We start from the raw sequence: 19,819 nt of genomic DNA, 5'->3' as shown, positions 1-19,819 counted from the left end.
AAATAGACAGCTATGAAGCAGGCATTTCACTATTTAGAATATCCTCCAAGTGACTACTGTTTTGGGTTTCATTCAGGGTCACATGGCTAGGACTGTACTTACTGACCTGGGACATAAAAAGCCTTTTCTGCATGGTTTGTAGTGGTGTCAGGCTCTGATCCATCTCATGTTTTGTGTTTAAACTGGGCTTCTCCATTTTCAACATGGAGAATTTGGGTTCCAGCTCTGTTGGTCTGGATTCATAATGAAGTATTTAGAGTTGGGGACTATGCTATCTTTCCATCAGCAAACACGGTAAGTGTCTTCAGTGGGGAAGAGGTTAATATAATATGACTTCAGTGTTAGAGGACCCAGGCTGTGACCTGTTGTTCCTTTGTTCTCTAGGCCTGTGGCTAGCAGTGCGTGGTCATGGGAAACAAAGTGCTCACAAGAGACAGGCCTCCCCATCTGCTTGAAGGGCAAGCTCCCAGTGACCTAAACAACTACCTCAGGCAGCACAGGTCCCTCCTCCTAATAGCACCAGGTGGGGAGCAAGGCTTTACCACCTGAGCCTCTGTGAGGCACTCCAGATCCACAGTAAGACAGGGAGGTGAGGGGCAGAAAGGTTTAATCATTGTCGCCCAGAGCACCCGAGGTCACGGGATTTAGTTGTCTCATGTTACTCTTCATCCCCAAGTAAGATGCTCTTTGCAAGCTCATGACTATGCCCCAGCGTTGAGGAACCAGTCGTCTCTCACTTTTGCATGCAGGGAGTGTTTATTAAGGAGCTGATTACAACAATGCTTGTTTCCTCCAGCTGTTCTTGTCCTTGTCACTCAAGGCAGAGAGGGGATCCTGGGTGTGCTGAGGAGACCATTGTTGTTGTCTCCTGAATCATAAGGATGGGGTAAAAGAGGCATGGAAACATCCTCAGGGGGTTTTGCTGTCCTTCAGTACTTTAGGTTCAGTGTGCTGGCTTCAGCTTGCTGCCTGAATGTCAGTCTGAGGAGAGAGGAAGACAGTAGTTTCTGCCTTTAACTCTGGAAATTGACTGCAGGCATGAGAATTGCCAACTTATCTATCCCAACAGATCGCCATAGCACTGCTTAAGGGAAGGGGAGCGGACACCTGCCAGTGAGCACCCTGGAGTGGTTAGACTATGAGAGAAGGAATTTGAAGGTGAATCCTCTGGCAGGAGGGGATCCATGCAGATGAGGTCAGGATCCACACAGAGACATCAATCATATGGCACTGACTCCTGTGTTCACAAGATCCCGAGTGAAACAGCTGCTGGCATTGGCACTATGCTGGTTGTTTAGTAACTGTACTGTTTATGGCTATCACATAACCTACTGTGGGCTGTGTGACTTGTCACTGTAGCTATAGCTGAGATGTCATTCATCTGGTCTGTGGTCTGTTCCCTGGTCAGGGCTGGCTTGTGGTAATGACACCCTCATAGGTTCAGTATAAAAGAATGGGATTATGAAGTGTACAATTGCTGACATTCTTTCAGTCAGACACTCTTGGAATTGATTTGGGCCCAGCTGTATGGAAGTATGGGGTCAAGGACAGCTTAAGGTTTGAGTCATATGAGAGAAGCTGCCATTTCTGAGTCACATTTCACACTGCTTGTATAGGTAGTTCAAGAGTATGTGCAAGGTCTTGTGTGTGAGGCAAAGCAGAGAAAGCAAAGAAAAACAAGCAAAGGAAAGCAAAGGAAAGGAAGCAAAGGAAAGCAAGCAAAGGGAAGCAAAGGGAAGCAAAGGGAAGCAAAGGAAAGCAAAGGAAAGCAAAGCAAAGCAAAGCAAAGGAAAGCAAAGCGAAGCAAAAGAAACAAAGAAAGAAAAGAACTGTATTTCTGTTACTTACTGATCTCAGCAATTTGACATTGGAGTTGGTTAAAGTATTTGAAGTCACTCCATCTGGAATATTCATTTTTTTATGCAGTTCTGAAAAAGGAAGTATCACCTTGTGACAGGAGTTAAGGGAAATGACAACCTGATTGGCTGGTTTGACCACAGTCACACATGGAATCACTGACCTGTATGTGGCCCTAGGAGGAGTCACTGTCACACACATTTAACATGGTGGCATGAATACTGCCCATCCGAGGCTATAGGATGGTGTATGGGAAGAGAGGTCTTCAAAGCAGGTGGGAACCTGGTGGACTCCTAACACTGATGACTAGCGATGGACTGACTAGAGTGCCACACTCATTTGAGGGTCAGTGCACTATTTGGCACTACAATAGAACTAACTAGGGATGTATACACATGGCATTTGGCACTGTCATCATTGTTGTCCAATGAGGTATGACATAGCTTTGAAGTGTCATAACCCTAATGTCTATAGGGGTGGGTGACCCAGGTCCACCATGCAGCTGCATACGCTGATGGTCATGGTCCAAAGACACCAGTGGACAAGGCTTCTTGGGAGGCTACTTGATGTGTTTTCCCTATTAACCATGACTTGCTGTCATTTTTGAAAGAGAAGGTGCTATGTATGTATGTATGTATGTATGTATGTATGTATGCGGGCAGATGATGGGGTGGCCTAGTACTTGTTGATTTGGGGCCTTTATGTGTCCTCCTCCCACCTCTCATGGGCACCATCTATGACAACAGTCACTGTTATTAATTTCACATACCATTGAATTTGGACCAGGCCTTCTTTGTGACTTCAGACATAATGTCTTCTACTTCTGCCTTCTGCAAGACATGGGAAGACATTTTCAGTAGAGTCTTGCAGTCCTGTGCTTGGCCTAAAGGCCCAGGAGCATTATCTCAGGCTGCTGGTTCCTATGGTTCTCTAGTTGACAGATCTGTCATGTGTCAAGATCAAATGTGGAGATGGATCTCATGTATCTTAGGGGTCTTGACTTTGGAAGTTTTGGGAGTCCCTATTGGGTGTTGTTTCCCTTGTGGCTCCTTGAGGAGTGATATTGGCCTGATCAGTGTCACTCTGCTACATGTACAGCAGGTGGCCTTAGGACATCAGGAGCAATTTGTAGGCTACAGGAAGGAGGACTGGCAGTGGCTGGTCACTGCTGCCTGCTCTGATGTGAGTTACATGTAGGTCTGAGTCTGTCTCTGACATGCTGGTCGTTCTCTCTCTTGTGACCCTCCTTTGAGAGCATGAGGTGTTGCTCCTACACCCATGCTTCCTAACTGCTCACCCTCCTCTGTGGAAAGTCACACTACTGCAGTACTGGGTTTGGGTGCTACTGTAGGAGTACTCTACTCTCTGCATGTAGTGGATGCTCCTTACACTCTGCCCTTTAACATCCCGAGTTTTACTGTTTGCTTATAAACGACTGTGTCCCCTGTCAATGAGTAGCGGAGTGAGGTCAGGGGTCAATCCTACTCAGTTCTTTTTAACTTAGCCATAGCCTGGAAAGCTCTGTCACTTCCCTGCTAAGGAGAGGTGGAGGGATTACTGGCCTTGGAGTCACCATAGAATCAGCTGCTTCCTGACTCCCATTTCTCATTGTGTTAAAGGGACACATTTTCTAATCTCATCTCTGGGCACCTGCTGTGGGTCTCTCTCTTGCGCGTGGCACCAGACTTTTAGTGTCTTCTGTCTCCTTTTATGTGTTCGTATGTATGCTCCTTGTAGCCTCCACCCAAATGTCAGTTGGGAATGGGCAGCTATGGTTTAAGAGCTCCTCAGAGAACACATTAGGAGTCTGAGTTTCTGTTATACAGTAGGTGTGTGCTCTAGTCCCCATGGGCCTCTCTTTCCCCCAGTCTTGAATCACTGTGTGTCTGGCTTTGACCTGATTTCCCACCTATCATGGGTCAGTATACAAGGACATGTCAACTTACAGCCTCGGGGGGTACCACACTGTGCTCAGACCTGTCAGCAACAAAGAACAGAGAACCATTAGGTACATGAGAACAGTTCTACTCAAGTTTAGATTTCAAGTTTAGAGTTCAAGTCTTATCTGAATTGATTTCAAGTGGGTCAGCTGTAGGCTAGGCACTGCTTGGCAGAATAGTCATGGGAATGAGATCATGTACGCCTTAATTCCCTATTCCTGTAATGATTGAATTATTTGCCCAGACCCAGATCCCTTCCTGCCTGTGTGTTCCACAGGGTCTGTTGTAGTACCTTGTGAGTTTGATGTCTGGTACCAGTTTGGAATTTGAAATCTTGCTGCCATGGGAGATGAATAATTTCTGAAATGACACAAGAGAGCATGTGTGAAACAAGGGGACCTGGCCTTTCCCTCTGCTGTGGGGACACCAAGGCGTAATGGGCCTCAGGCTTTTGGAAAGAGTTCATGCCCCTCATCCAAGTCCTTCTTCCACCCCAGTATCCTTCATTTCTCAGCACTCACCGTTTCCCCAGTGGCAAAGTTCTCTCCATCCTTCCTTATGTCAACCTTATACAGGACTCTGAGCACATTGTTTTCCTGGGAGGCTAATACTATATGGGTGATTTGTGCTTCCAGGCCACTCATCTGTTGTGAAGAAGAAGACTTCAGTTAGTGTGGGGAAGAGGACAGAGGTGCTGTATCATGAGGCAGGCATGTGTCCTTCTGTCTTTGTTAAGATACTGCATTCTGGTTTGTAGGCTTGGTTGCCCAGTTTGGGTTCTGGCACAGCTGAGAAAAAGAAATGCCAGGAGCTTTCCCACCCCTGGTCTCTGTTTACTTCAGTGCGTGGATGTTGGGGCAGCGACCTTGTGAAATGTTCCTTTCCATCAAGCCTTTCAAAGATGAAGTGTGTTTCTCTGCCCTTGTCTTAAAAGCTCTCTGATGACCATGGTGGCCTCTGGTGAAGATGCTTCTATGCTATGACACCTGTTGATGGTATGTAGGTAAGCAGATGACACACAAGCACTGTTTATGTTCACTGCCCTTCCCCTCCCCTGACCCCTGACTCCTGAGCCTGTTTCTGATGCTCCACTGATGACATCAAGGCCCCATCCTGATCGCTACGTTTAATGTGTGTCCTCTGTCATTGGTCTTTTCAATCTTTGCATGAGTCTTTTTCTCAAAGTGACAGTCTCAGCTGATATCTAGGGTAGTGCAGACTTGTGGCTGATCGAGTACACTCACCTGAACAGAACTCTGCTTGGCCACGTGTTTTACAAGTGTCTTCAATGTTGAGGAGGAGATGGTTACTGCAATGCTGGCGTTTTTGGGATCTGGAGGCAGCCGACCTCCAGGCACAGGTACTGTTTTGTTGCCTATATTGGCTTTAGCCTAAGGAGGGGAAAGCAGAGGAACATTTTTGTGAGTTCACCAGACTATCCTAGGTGTGAAGGCCCTGGGTAAGTGCAGAGAGAAGATGCCTTAGTCTTGGTGGCAGTGTAGCATAGGTCAGGGCAGTCCAGCTTTCTTGAGAGACCACAAATCCTCAGCTGTAGGGGCATAGCCACTTCTGACAGATATCATGGGCATGTGTGTGTTCACATGTCACATCCTCTACTTGACACAGTTCTAAGGGCCATGCTTAGTCATGTTTCAGTCATTTTCTTCCCTCCCCTTCCCTTCCTCTCTTCTCCCTTCCCTTGCCTTCCTTCCCTCCCAAATTTCACAACTCATCATACAGAGGAGTAAGTTCTTAGATATTCTGGATTTCCTTGAGTATCCTCCCTCCCCCTCCCTCTGTCTCTGTCTCTGTCTTTCTGTCTCTCTCTCTGCCTCTCTGTTTCTCTGTCTTTCTCTCTGTCATTCTGCCAATTTCATTCTTTTGTTCTGTATGTTCTCTCCTGTAATATGTCTGAAGTATAACTTCTTTCTGGAAGTGATGTCAGCACATCTGTGAGGAACACCGAGAAGAGAGACCCATGTCTTTCATCACCCATGCATGCGCATCTTGTATAGACCTCCTGACTTCTCACCTTGACTGTAACATGTCATACTATGCGCAGGGCCAGGCTCTGTTACCACACATGTAGTGTGTCAAAGGATCTGAACCTCAACTTATCTATGTGCTTTGTGTGTGTTGCAGGTTGTTTGATGAGCCTCATCTCATTTTATGCATCTATTTGTGCTTCAGCAAGTGAGCGGAGCTTTTCTGATGGAGCTCCAGAAGAGAAGCTGAGTTAACTCTGCCTCCCCCTTCCTCACTTGTTTTGGCCTGCTTCTGCCTTCCTGGTTGGGTTGTGGGTGTTTGGAAGGAGCAGGGTGTTTTTGTTTGTTTGTGTGTAGGTCACTGAGAGTGGAGATGTGAGCTGGGTCATGCAATGCTTCTCCCTGTTGAAATGCCTCAGAGGCCATTGTCCTGTGCAGGTGAAGGGAAAAGAGGGTTAGACTGAGCTTGTCCTAGCTGGGCACTCGGGAGACTGAAAAGAGCCCATGGTTTCCTATCCTGACCACCTGATCTCTTTTGTGGCTGAGGTAGGCCTCCACCCTTCATCCAATTGCCATTGAAAAGCCAGTGAATACTTACACAGTAGAGGATGGCAAGTCCTTTGGGAGAGATCCTGGTAGTATGAACTTGGTAATTGAATAAGCCAGTAGCTGCAGAGGAAAAGAGGGGAAGTAATGGAGAGACACAGACAACCACCAATGGCTGCTCTGCCTCAAACTCTGTAGCTCTCATTTTCCTCTAGATATCAGTATGGACAGCTACTTCTCTCTACCTGCCAGTCACTAGATGCAGCCATAAACGGCTTCCACATCCTCAGGGATGCTATGAATTGTTGATTTACCAGCAAGGATCTAGGATGTTTTGTTTTGGTTGAGGAAATGGAAAGACTGGCTAGCTAGAGCCTGCAGTTTGTCTACTCTGGGACTTGAGAAATATGCCCAGTTCCCTACTTCACCTCTCCAGGTGGTTCAACCCAGTATGTCCCACCAACTGTGACTGTTATGTTTTTAGGGATTCTGTGAGGTTTCCTGGTCTCAGATACTGAGAGATGAGGGCCTGGGCATGCCCTTGATTTAGACTCCATACACTGCTGCCTTTGAAAGGTGTTTGGGTTGGGAAGATCCAGGCAGACCCCTCCCTCAGAGGCACTGGGTCCTATCCTCTTCCATATGTCAGAAGCCATGTACATTGAGAAGAAAGGTCAAGTAGACCATTGTCTTCTCTCTCTGTGCTGAGGAGACTGTGTAGGTCCTTGTAGTTTTAGAGGGTATCAACCCAGACATCCATCTGTGTGGTGTGTCACCCTATTAATTCCCCCAAGTTGCTGAGGCCATCTCTGTTTGGTCTAAAAGGAACTCTACGGAAGAACTCACTGTTCTTGCACTCATTGAAGTCATTGAGGACGATGGCACAGGAGTTGGATTTCTCCAGCTGTGAAGTGAGCACATGGAGCTTAGCTGAGAGAGCTTCAGTAGCCTGTCTTGACACACCACGTCCTGCCCTTTCCCCCTTGGCTTCCCCTTCTGTGACACTTCCCCAGCCTCTCCTTGGCTGAAGTTATCCATGGTTGCCATATTTCATGATTTGTAATTCTGCTGCTAGGCAGTATGGTCCAGTTCTTCTGCTTGTCCATGGTGGCCCTTGGGCTCCAGAGAGCCCCACTTTGTTCCTATGTCTCTTCTAGCATCAGGCCGTTTACAGACTGCAAGCTTCTCTCTCCCTGTGTTTCCACAGTTACTTAGCTCTCTGCAGGAGCACCCCTTCCCTCCCCTGGACTTACATTTTCATTGATTTTTGCTGTCAGTACTACTGGGATGACCTCATTCAAGGGCAGAGGCAGAGGCAGAGGCACAGTTTCTGTGACTCTGTCAAAGAACACATGTTGAAGTAAGTGATCCTTGTATATCTAGATTTGTCCATGTGTTAGAGAAAACATCTCACTGATGAAGCAGTCTGGATGAAGCCTGTGTTCTCAATATGTGGAGAACCTGAGCTCTTGGCTTGGTCTTTAAGGAAGATGCAAAGGCACCTGGGCAAAACACAGAACACCTAGTCCCGAGGTCCACCTGGATGGCTTCACCCTTCAGACAGTGGAGCATGTTTGTTCTCAGTCCTGTTTGTTGTCTTGGTGTAGTTGTGGATCTGAAGTCACAACTGTGTAAACTCTAGCTAAAGAAAATGTAATGGATCTTCCCCTGGGCATAGCATAGGGAAGTAAAGAAACTGAAAGCTGGGTCTGTGGGGGTTGAGAAGTGTTTCTACCTTTGTCAGTGTGAACCTACGTCAACAGAGCCTGCATGCTATGGTTGGGCCAGGAGAGGGGAACTAGGCCACTGAGCCACACAGCTGTCAAGCCACATGGTTGCTTTTGCATTTTGAATCTGGTCAGTGTACTGTATGTATCAAGTGTATTGGGTGGGTTTGTAAAACAGGCAGGAGGAATGATGTAATGTAGGTGTGAGAAGACTGTTGTTCAACAAAGTGGGATGTTGCTAGTCAGCTTCTACCTAGTCAGCATTTACGGATTGTCTAGTGTGCTGTGGTGGACCAGTTCACCTCTCAGACCTTCTGAGACACGTTCGAATCCAGCTAGTAATGAAAAGAAAGGTTTTTACTTACGTCTTTACCAAGTTAATGTTCATTTCCTTGACATGCATGTGGGTGTCTTGGACATCAAGGTTGACACATTGGGTGTTGTTGGAGGAAACAGCAATTTTCATTATTACGTCCAGGCTAGATTGAAACTGTAGTAGGGTGACGACTGTTCCAAGCAGGCTGTGGAGAGGAAGGTGAGGGTGAGTGGAGTGGTGCCTGAGATGTGGGGATCCAGCAGAGGCATAGGCATTTGAGAACTTGACTCACTCCCTGGGCCATGGTCCTTCTCTAGGGGAAAGGACTGAGCATCCCAGACCACATGGTCTTTGGTTCTCAGTTCCTTGCCACATGAAGAAGGGCCTGGTCATTTTTTGGCAGCTATTTAGTATTTCACAAACAGTTGTCTTATGAAGCCTTGGGGAGGTCACCCAATATTTGTGGCACAAGCTACCAGACAAATGTTCACCCCCAAGTCTTCGGCTTGGACCTTCTGCATTGAGTAGAAGTGCGTAAGAGACATCTGCCAGGAGCAAGCCTGGGCTGCTACTGATTCTTCAGTCTATGTATATGATTTATATACATATATAACTATGTATATATTGCTTTCTTGAGATAATGTTTTACTGTGTAAGGCTGGCTGGATGTCAAGCCAATCCTCTTCTGTCTAAGCATGTGTCCCTATCGTCTGACTCTAGCATAGGGCAGATGTACCTTCCTCCAGGCTGACCGAGACAAGCATTGTGGAAACACACTCACCCTTTTCCTTCTATGTTGGCAGTAACTGAGGAGAGAACTTCGATCTCATCAGCTCCCATGGTTATCTCCGTGCTGTCCACTGATACTTGTGAGACCTTTAATCTGCAGAGTGACAACAGAGATTCGGTTGTATGTCATGGAAACAGCGTGGCCCTTAGGAGAAGTACCTTTGAGCGGTGAGTTCACCACCATGTGATTTTGGCTAGTCCTATGACCCCGGAATTTTCCTTTCCATCATGTAAAGGTCTGAACTTATAAAATCCTGGTCCTATTTTCCCAAGAGAATTCCAGGTGAAGTAACTATGTTTCTCTATGGAAGGGTGGCTGTCCCTGGGCTTGCTATGAGTTGAGTCTGAGGGTTCTCCCAAAGCAGCTTGTTTGTCCAAAACCCCAGGGTAATAAAGCACTTACTCGAGCAAAGTGTCTTTGATATCCATCTTGAGCAGATCTGTAATTGGCTCCTTGATGCTTTCTGGGACCATATCCCTCACTTTGTCCTCGACAGAACCTTTTAGGTTGCTCACATCTTCAACTATGCCATCCAGAGGCTTTGTGAGTTCAGAGAGCCCTTGCCCATTCAGCATTCCTTTTCCAGGGCCCTTGTCTCCACCAAGGTTTAGTAAGCCACCCAGGAGTTGGTTGCCTGGGAGGCCCTCTGGGATTAGCTGGCCAAGACCACCAGTGGCCTTGGAGCCTGATGAGGGCTTTGAGGAATCCTCGTTACCTTCTTTGCCTAGGAGTCCACCAAGGCCAAGGCCTCCTACCCCTCCTAGGAGGGAAGTGATATCTAAGATGGAGAGCAGGTCAGAGTGCCCAACTGTGTCTAATACAGCCCCAACCAGGCCTTCCAGGTTAACTTCATCACACTTCACCATGTCCTCAATCTGTGGGGGCAGTGTGTTCATGAGGTCTAAAAATGATCAAGAGAAAGAGAGAGAGAAAGATCTGGTGTCAGTTCAGCCCTAGCATCCTTCCTTTCTGGAAGATAGCATCTTGAAATATGGGGCACAAAGGGACTCTGTATCCTGCCTTCCAAGTTCTAGTCTTGTCCCTGCCCTAGATAAGAGTTAGCCTTGTGTCAACCAAATCTATCTTCCATGATGTCAACAGCTCCTTTTAGTCCACACTGATGCTAACCTATGATGAGTGTGTTTTCTTCAAAGGTACATGTGTTCGGCATGAGGGTGGAGACTTATTTGTGTTTGTCATTTTTTCTTCTGTCTTGTTCTCTTTTGTCCTCTTACTTACTTTTAATAAAAATTGTATAAAATATAATTCCACTCACTGGCCCAGGCGCACTTGCACTTGTATTCAGAATATTCTGGTGTGGTCCTATTATGCGTGCAAAGGGCATCAGGCCAGCATGGTTTTACTTGTTTGTTTGTCCTACTGCATAGTTTCCAATTTCAGGTCTGTTCTTTAGAATCTCCATGTCTTCCCTGATCGCAGTGTCTGTCTTTGTTGAAGGCTTATTGCTGGATATGGTGCATGGCTTGTACACAAAAGAAAATTTTATGAGTGTCATTATCTGTTACTAGGCGAAGGGGCTATGGAAGTGTCAGTGTCTTGAAGAGAAAAGAACAATTTCTTTCCATCTAGACCATTGTGTCCCAGGTTCCTCTGGTCTTTTTGCTTCATTTTCACCCCATTGATCTTGTAGATTCTTGCTACGTGAATGTGTTATATTGGAAGGACGTGCCTCTGTGCCTTTCCATTTGCCCAAGACTTGGACATTGGTGGCCAGCAAGGAGCCTATGTTTTTTCCTTGATCTGATTTAAGTAGGAAGAGGGAGGTGAAATCCAGGGTAAGTGTTGAAGAGGCTGAGTCAGCCATGGCTTGGAGAATTGTCAAGTCTCTAGACTACTTTTCTCTCATGCCTATCTTTCTGGCTGTAGTAGTAATGTCATAGAAAAAGGTCAGTGAAATATTGATTGTGATCAGCCTTGCTGACTGTATAGTTGAAGATGATTGGGCCAAGAGATGATTTTGGCTCAACAGAAATGCAGTTGAAGGGAGTCCCTGAAGCATCTTTTCCAACCTAGCTACTCCTTCTCATCCCAAGAGTTCTGTGCCTCGTGAATTGCACTTTTTAGGGATGTTAGTTGTAATCCACTCTACTAGTTCATTGGCTTCTGGTCTCCATCTTTATCCTACCATTCTCTGATGTGTGGCTTTGCCAGACCTGGAGCTCTAGGGAGCTGCTAAGAAATTGCAAGGGGTTCCTGTTGTTATTTGTCCCATGAGTCCTATCCATTTTCTGTTTCTCAAACAGAATTACTTCTTTATGCTCTTAGCCTTTGAGAGTCATGGGAATTAGAGTTTTTATCTCTGAGGACAATGTTTATCTCAGTTAGGAAATGCTGTGGGTTTTGAGAGAACATATGTATTTAAGGGCTTGCAGGACATTGCTAAATTTTATGTTTCCTGCTGCTAAGCACTGGGCTGAGGGTCAAGGATCTATGGGAGTTGAGGAAAGGTTGAGGCCCTGCAAGACGGAACCTGTAGTATGACATGGTCTCTAGATGGGAAGACTCAACTGGAAGGCAAATTGTTAGACTGTACAGCATTTGGGGTTTTACAGTTCCTTTGTTCAGGCTAGCATAGCCTTGTCCTGGTCAAACTGTGTGAATTTTACAAGCTGCTTTGCCATTTCCTAGATTGGCATTTCATGAGCTGGATTCATCCTCTAGCTTTACCAGAATTTGTAGGTGCGCCCCAAGGTCCCTTTGCTCTATAGGCACCAAGCATGTGTTCCTGTGTCATCATGTTTAAAGCCACTTGTTCAGGAAGTTGACTGAACTCCCTCTGAGCTCAGAAATGAGCAGCCTTTGGCAAATGTGAACAGGACTCTAGATGAGAGGTGAGATGAGGCTTACTTACATTCATGGAGTTTGTCACTGGAGAGGTAGTATCTGGCTACAGGTGCACACTTGCCACCTCTGGATGGAGCTACAGGCCTTTTGGGAGGTAAGACTTGATTGTTGGCTGGACCTTTGAGGACTGGGGAACTTGGGAGTCCTACCGGGAGATTGAGTGGAGCAGGCAGAGCAACAGGAAGATTGTTCACCACTGGGGGTGGTTCCACCAGGTCAAGTGTTCCTGCTTGGATGCTCAACATGATGGCCAAGGCCTGGAGAACCCACATCTTTGTGGCTGAAACCTGAAGAAGAGAAATGGGTCGAACGTCACATTCCAAGGGATCTTAGAGCTGTCCCTGAACTTTGTGTAGATGACTCCCTGGCTCCTGTGAGAACTGTTATTGATATTCTTGACAGCCCCACCTTCTCTGATCATCTGAATTTGGTCTGATACATAGCAGTAAATGTCTTGATGAACACCTCTTTCCTCTTTGTGTTTCTCCCATGGTTCATTGTTCTGTCAGAATCGACTGCAACATGTCAATGTAAACCTAGATGTGTCCTCAGGTCTCTCTTCCTCGGTACATGTGGTACATGTTATAACTTTGCCCTGTCATGTGACGTCACACATCCTTGGTATCATCCCTAGCATAGATGTCCCTGTTTATGGTTTTGCTTTCAGTGTCGAGATTGCACACATGACTTGTCCATTTTACAGTATTGCTCTACCGTGTCCTATGTCCTCTGCCTCTTATCAGGGACCGAGTCGCCCTCTGTGAATGTGTCAAGGTTTGTGTCCTTACCTACAATCTCAGGTCCCTTCCCCCAAGTATCTTCTTAGTGAGTAATTTGTATAGGAGTTTTCCTAAGTAATCCTATCTGATTGTACCAGCAAAACCCATCTGATCCCGGCTCCCCTTGTCTTGGGTGGCATAACTCATTCTCGATAGATTGGACCTGTGCTGGTGACTTCTGGAGATTATTTCCTGCCTCACCATGTCTGTCTCCTTGCTTTCCCTTCAGCTCTAAGTGCTTTTTTCTCTAACATTTACCTCTATTTACTTTTGAGACAGGATTTTATCTTGTGGACATGCCTTTCCTGATGCTTGCTTGGAAGACCTGTTTGGCCTTGAAATCACAGAGATCTTCCTGCCTCTGTCCTTCCAGTGTTGGGAATAAAGCTGTGTACCACCTTGCCTGGCCTGTCTTAAATCTAATTCCATGTATCCATTACTTTCTCTTGTTGCATATGTGTGTTCCAAGTCATGTGTTTAAGCACATGACAACATGTTTGAGTTGATCCTTTCCTTATGCCATTTGTGTTCCAGAGATAAAACTGAGGTCATCAAGCTTAGTGCCAGGTACTTTGACCAGCTGAGTGATCTGACTGGCCATTCTGTAACTTTTAGAGGGGTGGTGAGGTATGTGTCCATGACTTGTTTCTACAAGATGGTTGGACAGTGGCATTTCTTCCATGTTGCTTGTCAGGTTTTGAAAAATTGTGGGTGTGGGTCTTTTCCCCCACTTTTTGCAAAGTTGTCAAGATTGTCATCTCATCCCTTCAGTTAAATCTGTACCCCAAGATAAGTCATTGAATTTTGGGTAATTGAAATTGGGCCCTTTATGAGTCCCTGATAATAAAATCCATTCGCCAACACTGCAGCCACAACCCCAACTTCATAGAATCGCTACAGAACCTGACTGATATATGGCTCCCGTGGCGACACTATCCACTAATTTCCTCCTTCACTTGTGACTGGTACCACTCTGATAATTAGTTGATACTGTTTCAAAATGTTGTCTCTACTCCCCTCCTCTCATCTTTCAAATCTTGCTTCACCCTAACCTCTTAGCCTACTCCTGTAGTCTTCAGGGACTGAGTCTTCCCAGAACTGAACTGACCCATGTGTGAAAAGTTCTCAATCTTAGAGGATGGGTGCAGGCTTGGGTCTGCATCGTGCACCAGCACTACGTTGCCATCAGCATCCGAAGGTGTTTTCAGTAAAGTGATGCCAGTGGCACATTCCTTGTCTTGAATAAACTGCTGTTTTGAAAATAAATCTCCTCACATTTTCACCAGATTTCTCCCTTTCCTCTCTGACCTCTCAGCGTTCTAATCAGCATGCCATTTGCCTAAGCACAGTCTGAGGAAGAGAAAGGCATGTGTGTCTATTAAAGAGTTCATGTGTGCTGAACTGATGGATGTGTCGGGAGTCCAGCACTCAGTTTCCCATTTTCTTAAAGCAGTCTGTTAGGCCTTTGTTATCCCTCAGCCCACTGTAGGCCTAATGTCCTGCAGTTCAGCAGCAGAGGAACATTCTAGATTTCCAGGGAGTAAGCCCTCGCTATCTGTCCAGAGGTGACCTGTTTCATGGTCCTTCTGCCATCCTTTCCCTTCTGTGTGGATTTCTGGGTAGTCCTTACCTTGCCCCTTGTTGAAGGTTTGCTGTCTTCAGAAGCTGCTTCTCCTGCTCCTGCTTCTGCTGTGAACCTGAACCATGTGTTCCCTTTTATAGCCCATCCAGTGCCTCCTTGAAAGGTCATGATGGAGGAAGGGGCCTGATGTCGATGTGCTGATAGGACAGGTGATGCTTTCCAGAATAGCAGCTGACCTTTGTTCTTGCTTTTGTTGGCATGTTCCTGTGCCTGTCAGAGCAGATCTTTGGATGGCAGAGCAGGCACGTCATACAGAATGTGTGCCATGCCTTTAGGAGCCTGATGGATCCTTGTATTGTGTTTTCGACCTTGAGTTGGGGAGAAGCCAATGAATTGAGCTCGTTAATGTGTTTTTGGAGTGTTGTGTAAAGAGTTTTATCTGTCCTCTTCTTATTTTACATCCTCATAACCTTTCTTATGTGTTGCTGCCTTGTATTGTGAAGATGTTGGACAAGAGCATGCAATGTCAAAATGGACAGGGCCACAGATGTGATGACAGTGAGCAGTCCTGTGAAAGGACTTTTATGGTGTTTCATAAGGGTCTATGTATAAACTTGACACCTAACCTTCAGCCCAATGGTAGGCCTCCATGGTACAGCTACGGTGTCCCTTTGGTCATAGTTTTATGTGATGGCCTCCTGTCAAATCCTTGGTCTCAGGGATGAGTGACATGAAACATCTGCCATATGTGAAGGTACTCATGAGTATAGGCTCCTCGAGGATGGATGATTGTAGTCACCAAGTGAACTGATGGTAGTATAACAGCGATCTAAGACTATGTCACGTAGCATAGTTCTATAATTGTGTGAGACCCCTTTCATTTCTTCTTTCCATGGAATTATAACTGGCCTGGCATGATTGAAGAATTGTGTGTGCATTTATATTTTCATAAATATTCATTCATTCTATGAAAATGTATGTTCATTTAGTGAAATTTGATGATATTCATTTACCACTACCTGCTTCTAGTGGCCTTGCTTCCTCTCCATCATAGCTTCACACTTTCCTTCTTTAGGGTATTTATAGCCTTTGAGTCTAATTAGGGATTTTTGCTCTTGTGTGAGTGATGTACCTGTACTGTCTGCTAAGGAGTGCCACTCCTAGTCACCCATGAACACCTGCTAATAGCTCTTCCAGTAAGGGTAGGTCTTTATGTGACATTGCTCCATCCACACTGGCCTCTTGACTATTTTGATGTTTGGAGATGTTTTGCAGGTGAGCTCAGCTTGTTAGAAGGGATGTGTTTGACAAGAATGTCCAGAAGTTAGTAGTTCATACTTCCTCCTATCTTCCTCCTATCATGACATTGTTTCTGCCTTCTCTCTTTCAAGGTGTTTACTGATTTCTGTGTTAGAGAGGTTGGTGTCGATTACTTGTATATTAACACTCACTGTTCCTTACACCTCACACTTTGGCCAGTCATGAGGCTGTGTTATGTTTATCACACTCCAAAAGAATTGTCTTGACTAAAGTCAAGAGCAACAGGTATCTATATATGTATACACAAGGATTTAAAAAGTGATTTGACAGCATTGATTTGTAGCAAAATAAGAGTTGTTCTCCTCCCCTGGTCCTATGACTTCCTTCTTCATTTATGTTTGACCGGCTTCCAGTAGCAGGCATGAAGTCCCTCTGTGAAAGAGGTCTCACATTCAATCAGAAAGTGCTTGGTTCTTCCCATAATTATCATTCCACTACTGCACTTGTGGGCACATCTTGTCATGTATATCAGTATATAGCATGTAGCATCCAGTGTTGGGTCAGCCCTTTGATGTCTGTCTTCCCCACCTCCCCCAGAAGCATGCATAGTACCTACTGGCACTATGTAAGCTGCCCAGCATGGAGAGAGTCTTCAGGTCCATTAAGGACCAACTGTCAGCTCATCAGAGCAACATACAGCAGAGCGTGCAGGGGAGAAATGATGGCAGCCCTTGACTGGGGCTGCTTAGCTGTACATAGCTCTGGTCTATATAATATCACTTGTCCTAGCTTCTTTCATGTGTGATGACTTTGAAATATGGTCTTACGAAATATTTAGGGTAGACACCTGTGCTTCTTACTTTACTGTCAATGTTACACAAGCTAGACTAGTCATCAGAGGGAAGGTAGCCTCATGGGCGAAAATGCCTCAATAAGGTCCAGATATAAAACATTTTCCTAATTAGTAATACTCGGGGTTGGACCCGACCCTTTGTGGGTTGTGCTAACCCTGGAATGGTGGTTGTGGGTTTTGTAAGAATTTGGGTGAGCATGCTATCAGGAATCAAGCCAGTATTCAGCACTCATCCCTGGGCTCTGCATCAGCTCCTGCCTCCAGGTAAATGCCCTGTTTGAGTTCCTGTCTTGTCTTCCCTCAGTGATGGACTGTCACATGAAAGTGTAAGCTGAATAAACCCTTTCCACCCCAATTTCCTTTTGTCATTGTGTTTTCTTGCAGCAATAGTTACTCTGGCTAAGACAGAATGACAGAGCAGTAGCCTGTCCTGCTTTCGGTACTGAGGACTGTTTTCTGTGCCAGGCACTGAGACTTTTCATGTAAGAATTCATGTTTTGGGAGTAGCACTGTCTAATCATGCAAATAGTTCCTGTTCAAAGTAATTTAGAAAAATGTATTTTCTAGATGGGCATGGTATTACATGCTTTTAATGCCTGTTGTTCCGGACATGGGGCTCTCTGAGTTCGAGGCCTGATTTGTCTACAACGTGATTTTCAGGACATCCAGGGTAGTCAGACAACAGGAATAATGTGCTTTTTCATTAGTTTACAAAGCAGTGGATTTCCATAACGTATCTGCATATTTCCTTGGTTTGGGCTTATTTACCACTCTGTTCTCTCCCTGACCTCGTATCCCATTGAAACCTTTAATCTCCTTTCATGTCATTAATGTTCTGTGTTCCATCCCCTCCCAATACAGTTTCATTTCTTGCACTGGATGATCATAGATTTTCATTTACTAGGTTTTTTTTTCTTTTAGTAAGATTTAATTGTTTTTTTTTAATGTATATGAGTACACTGTAGCTGTCTTCAGACACACTAGAAGAAGGCATCATACCCCTTTACAGATGTTTGTAAAACACCATATGGTTGCTGGGAAATTCACTCAGGATCCCTGGAAGCACAGTCAGTGCTCTTAACCATTGAGCCATCTTTTCTAGCCCACAGATTTTCACATAGTTCTCTCATATACTTTTCATTTCTGACAGTATATTTGACACCCTCAATTTCTCATTCCACATGCCTATTCATGCTTGCCTGGTTTGTTTTTAACGTTTGGCCCCTTAAGTGTGTTTTTCCTTCTTTTCAATCCAAACTGTTTTTCCTTCTCTTAAATCCTACTAAAATTCTCCATAGGGCTGGTCACTGGTCCTAAATTCCTTTATGTGTTTTTAATATAATATGCATCTATTTTTCCTCCATTTAATAGTTATGTTTTGCTGGGTCATTAGTGTGGTTGTGAAGTTGGGGCTTAGAAGTTGGAATAATGTCTTTCTAGGTGCTTCTAGCCTCAAGTTCCTACCAGGTATTCAGTATTATTCTCATGAGCCTGCCCTTACAAGTCATTTGACTTTTCTTGCAGCTTGAAATATATTTTATTCCTTCTGTTTAATTACAGTTTGTTGTGGGGGTTTCCTTTCTGGTCCTGTCTATTTGGTGTCCAATGGGCCACTTGTACATGGTTAGTCATCTCTTGTTTGTAGGCTTAGGAAACTTTCTTCTGTGATTTCATTGGAAATCTGTTCCATGCTGGGGCTGGAGAGATGACTGCGTACTTAGAGCACTCTCTGCTCTTGTAGAAGACTCGAATTTTGTTCCCATCACTCACACCAGGCATATTACAGCCATTGTAAGTGAGTTCCAGGGGTTTCCTATATCCCCTTGTGTCCTTCTCAGATCTCCTCATGGCTGCATGTTCACATACACATAGAAACAATGCACAATGGAAGGAAAACCCTCAGAATATACTCAACAAAATTTGTTAACATTCTCCATGCTTTCAGCCTGGTACTCTTCCGTCTCCGTGTCTATTAAGTGAAGGTTGGGTCCTTTCCCAGTGTCACAAAGCTTTCTGTGTTCCATTTGTAGATATATAAACATTTACCTCTGAGCTTTACTGAGTGACCCACCTCCTCTACTTCACCTTTTGGTTCTGACATTCTGTGTTCTGTGTGATACATTCTATTGACACATACACACACACACACACACACACACACACACACACACACACACACACTCACTCCCAAATATTCTGACTGCGTGGTAATGATCTCAAGTAAGAATGACCAAGAAAAACTTCCAGACAAAGGATCCAAAAGAATGATGGCAACTCTGTTGACACTAATCAAAGAAGCTGTCAATATCCATCAAGACGATGAAAACAAAGAGCTGACTGAAAGGAGGGAGTCCATCTGAGATATGGAATTCTTAGAACAATTCAACAAACAACAAAACTCAACAAAAAACAAAATGCTGAAAGGAATCTGAGAAAAAAAAAACCCTCCATGCACAAGGGCAACAGTGTGTCACTGTGTCTCTCTGTCTTGCTTCCTGGCATAGGCATATTGGTTAAAATTTTTTGTGTGTGCTTTTTACATTCATTTGGCTTTTAATTGTCTTATTGAGAAGTGGTATCCAAAGGTGTCTTCTTGCGTGGGGCACTGATGTGACCCTATGTTCTGTAACAGAATGAGTCATGAATGTTGTTAGTGGTCTGCCTTGGGTCTGGTGTGTTCTTAGTAACTCGCTGTCTGCCAGCCTGACTCCTTGTTATCTCTTTTCTCACTTTGTGTCTCTCAAGGTTCTGTGTCTTTCTTCTGAACATGAGGTTTTCCTTCTACTTCCAAAGAATGCTGCAGGGTTCCCATCCCTGAAGTGTTTCCCATTCCCTCTGTTCATGATGGCACAGTGTCTGGTGTAATCACAGGGTCAAAGGAAGGCAGGGTTATGTGACCCCAGGTCACTCATGGCAGCTCTAGTTCCCCTTGTGATGAACATGGTGCATGGTGCAGTCTTCCTACTTCCCTGCTTGGCCCTTCCTGCAGCCTCAGCATGTCCACTGTAGGCCTTTCCCTGGCCACGCTTGTCTTTGTTTTGAACTTCAGGAGCTGCTCCCCCTCCAAAGGCCCCAGTGTGGTCTTGGTGAAGTGTCAGATGCAAAGAGCAATGGGCAGCTGGCCTTTTCTCACAGGGCACAGCTCAGAGTGTTACCCATGATGCTCAGTAGAAGACAGAACTCAAGTGTTCTGAGTATTATTTTTTGGGTGTTTGAGGGACATTGAACCATGTTTTTGGTGCCAGCTGTGGCCCTCCTCAGTGATTTGACCTCTCTTATTGTCCCAAGTAGTTCTTTAGGGACAAACAACTTATGGAAG

At 45.2% G+C, this 19,819-nt stretch overlaps 1 protein-coding gene across 1 annotated transcript; it reads right to left on the bottom strand.

Moving 5' to 3' along the window:
* Positions 1-737: 737 nt before the first annotated feature.
* LOC114615324 (vomeromodulin-like) lies at positions 738-14,465 on the bottom strand. Its single transcript, XM_028761038.1, has 15 exons — positions 14,436-14,465; positions 12,034-12,313; positions 9,564-10,062; positions 9,153-9,254; positions 8,421-8,576; positions 7,582-7,666; positions 7,175-7,232; positions 6,381-6,451; positions 5,042-5,188; positions 4,319-4,441; positions 4,090-4,157; positions 3,804-3,834; positions 2,627-2,687; positions 1,849-1,928; positions 738-981 (listed from the first exon to the last, which is right to left on the bottom strand). The coding sequence occupies exons 2-15, from the start codon at positions 12,296-12,298 to the stop codon at positions 958-960; spliced, it is 1,770 nt and encodes a 589-aa protein (XP_028616871.1). The 5' UTR covers positions 12,299-12,313; positions 14,436-14,465; the 3' UTR covers positions 738-957.
* Positions 14,466-19,819: the final 5,354 nt, after the last annotated feature.

This window comes from Grammomys surdaster, unplaced genomic scaffold (assembly GCF_004785775.1).
Source record: "Grammomys surdaster isolate TR1022 unplaced genomic scaffold, NIH_TR_1.0 126635, whole genome shotgun sequence".
In the NCBI taxonomy this organism is placed as follows: domain Eukaryota; kingdom Metazoa; phylum Chordata; class Mammalia; order Rodentia; family Muridae; genus Grammomys; species Grammomys surdaster.
This window is presented reverse-complemented; position numbering and strand designations above follow the sequence as displayed.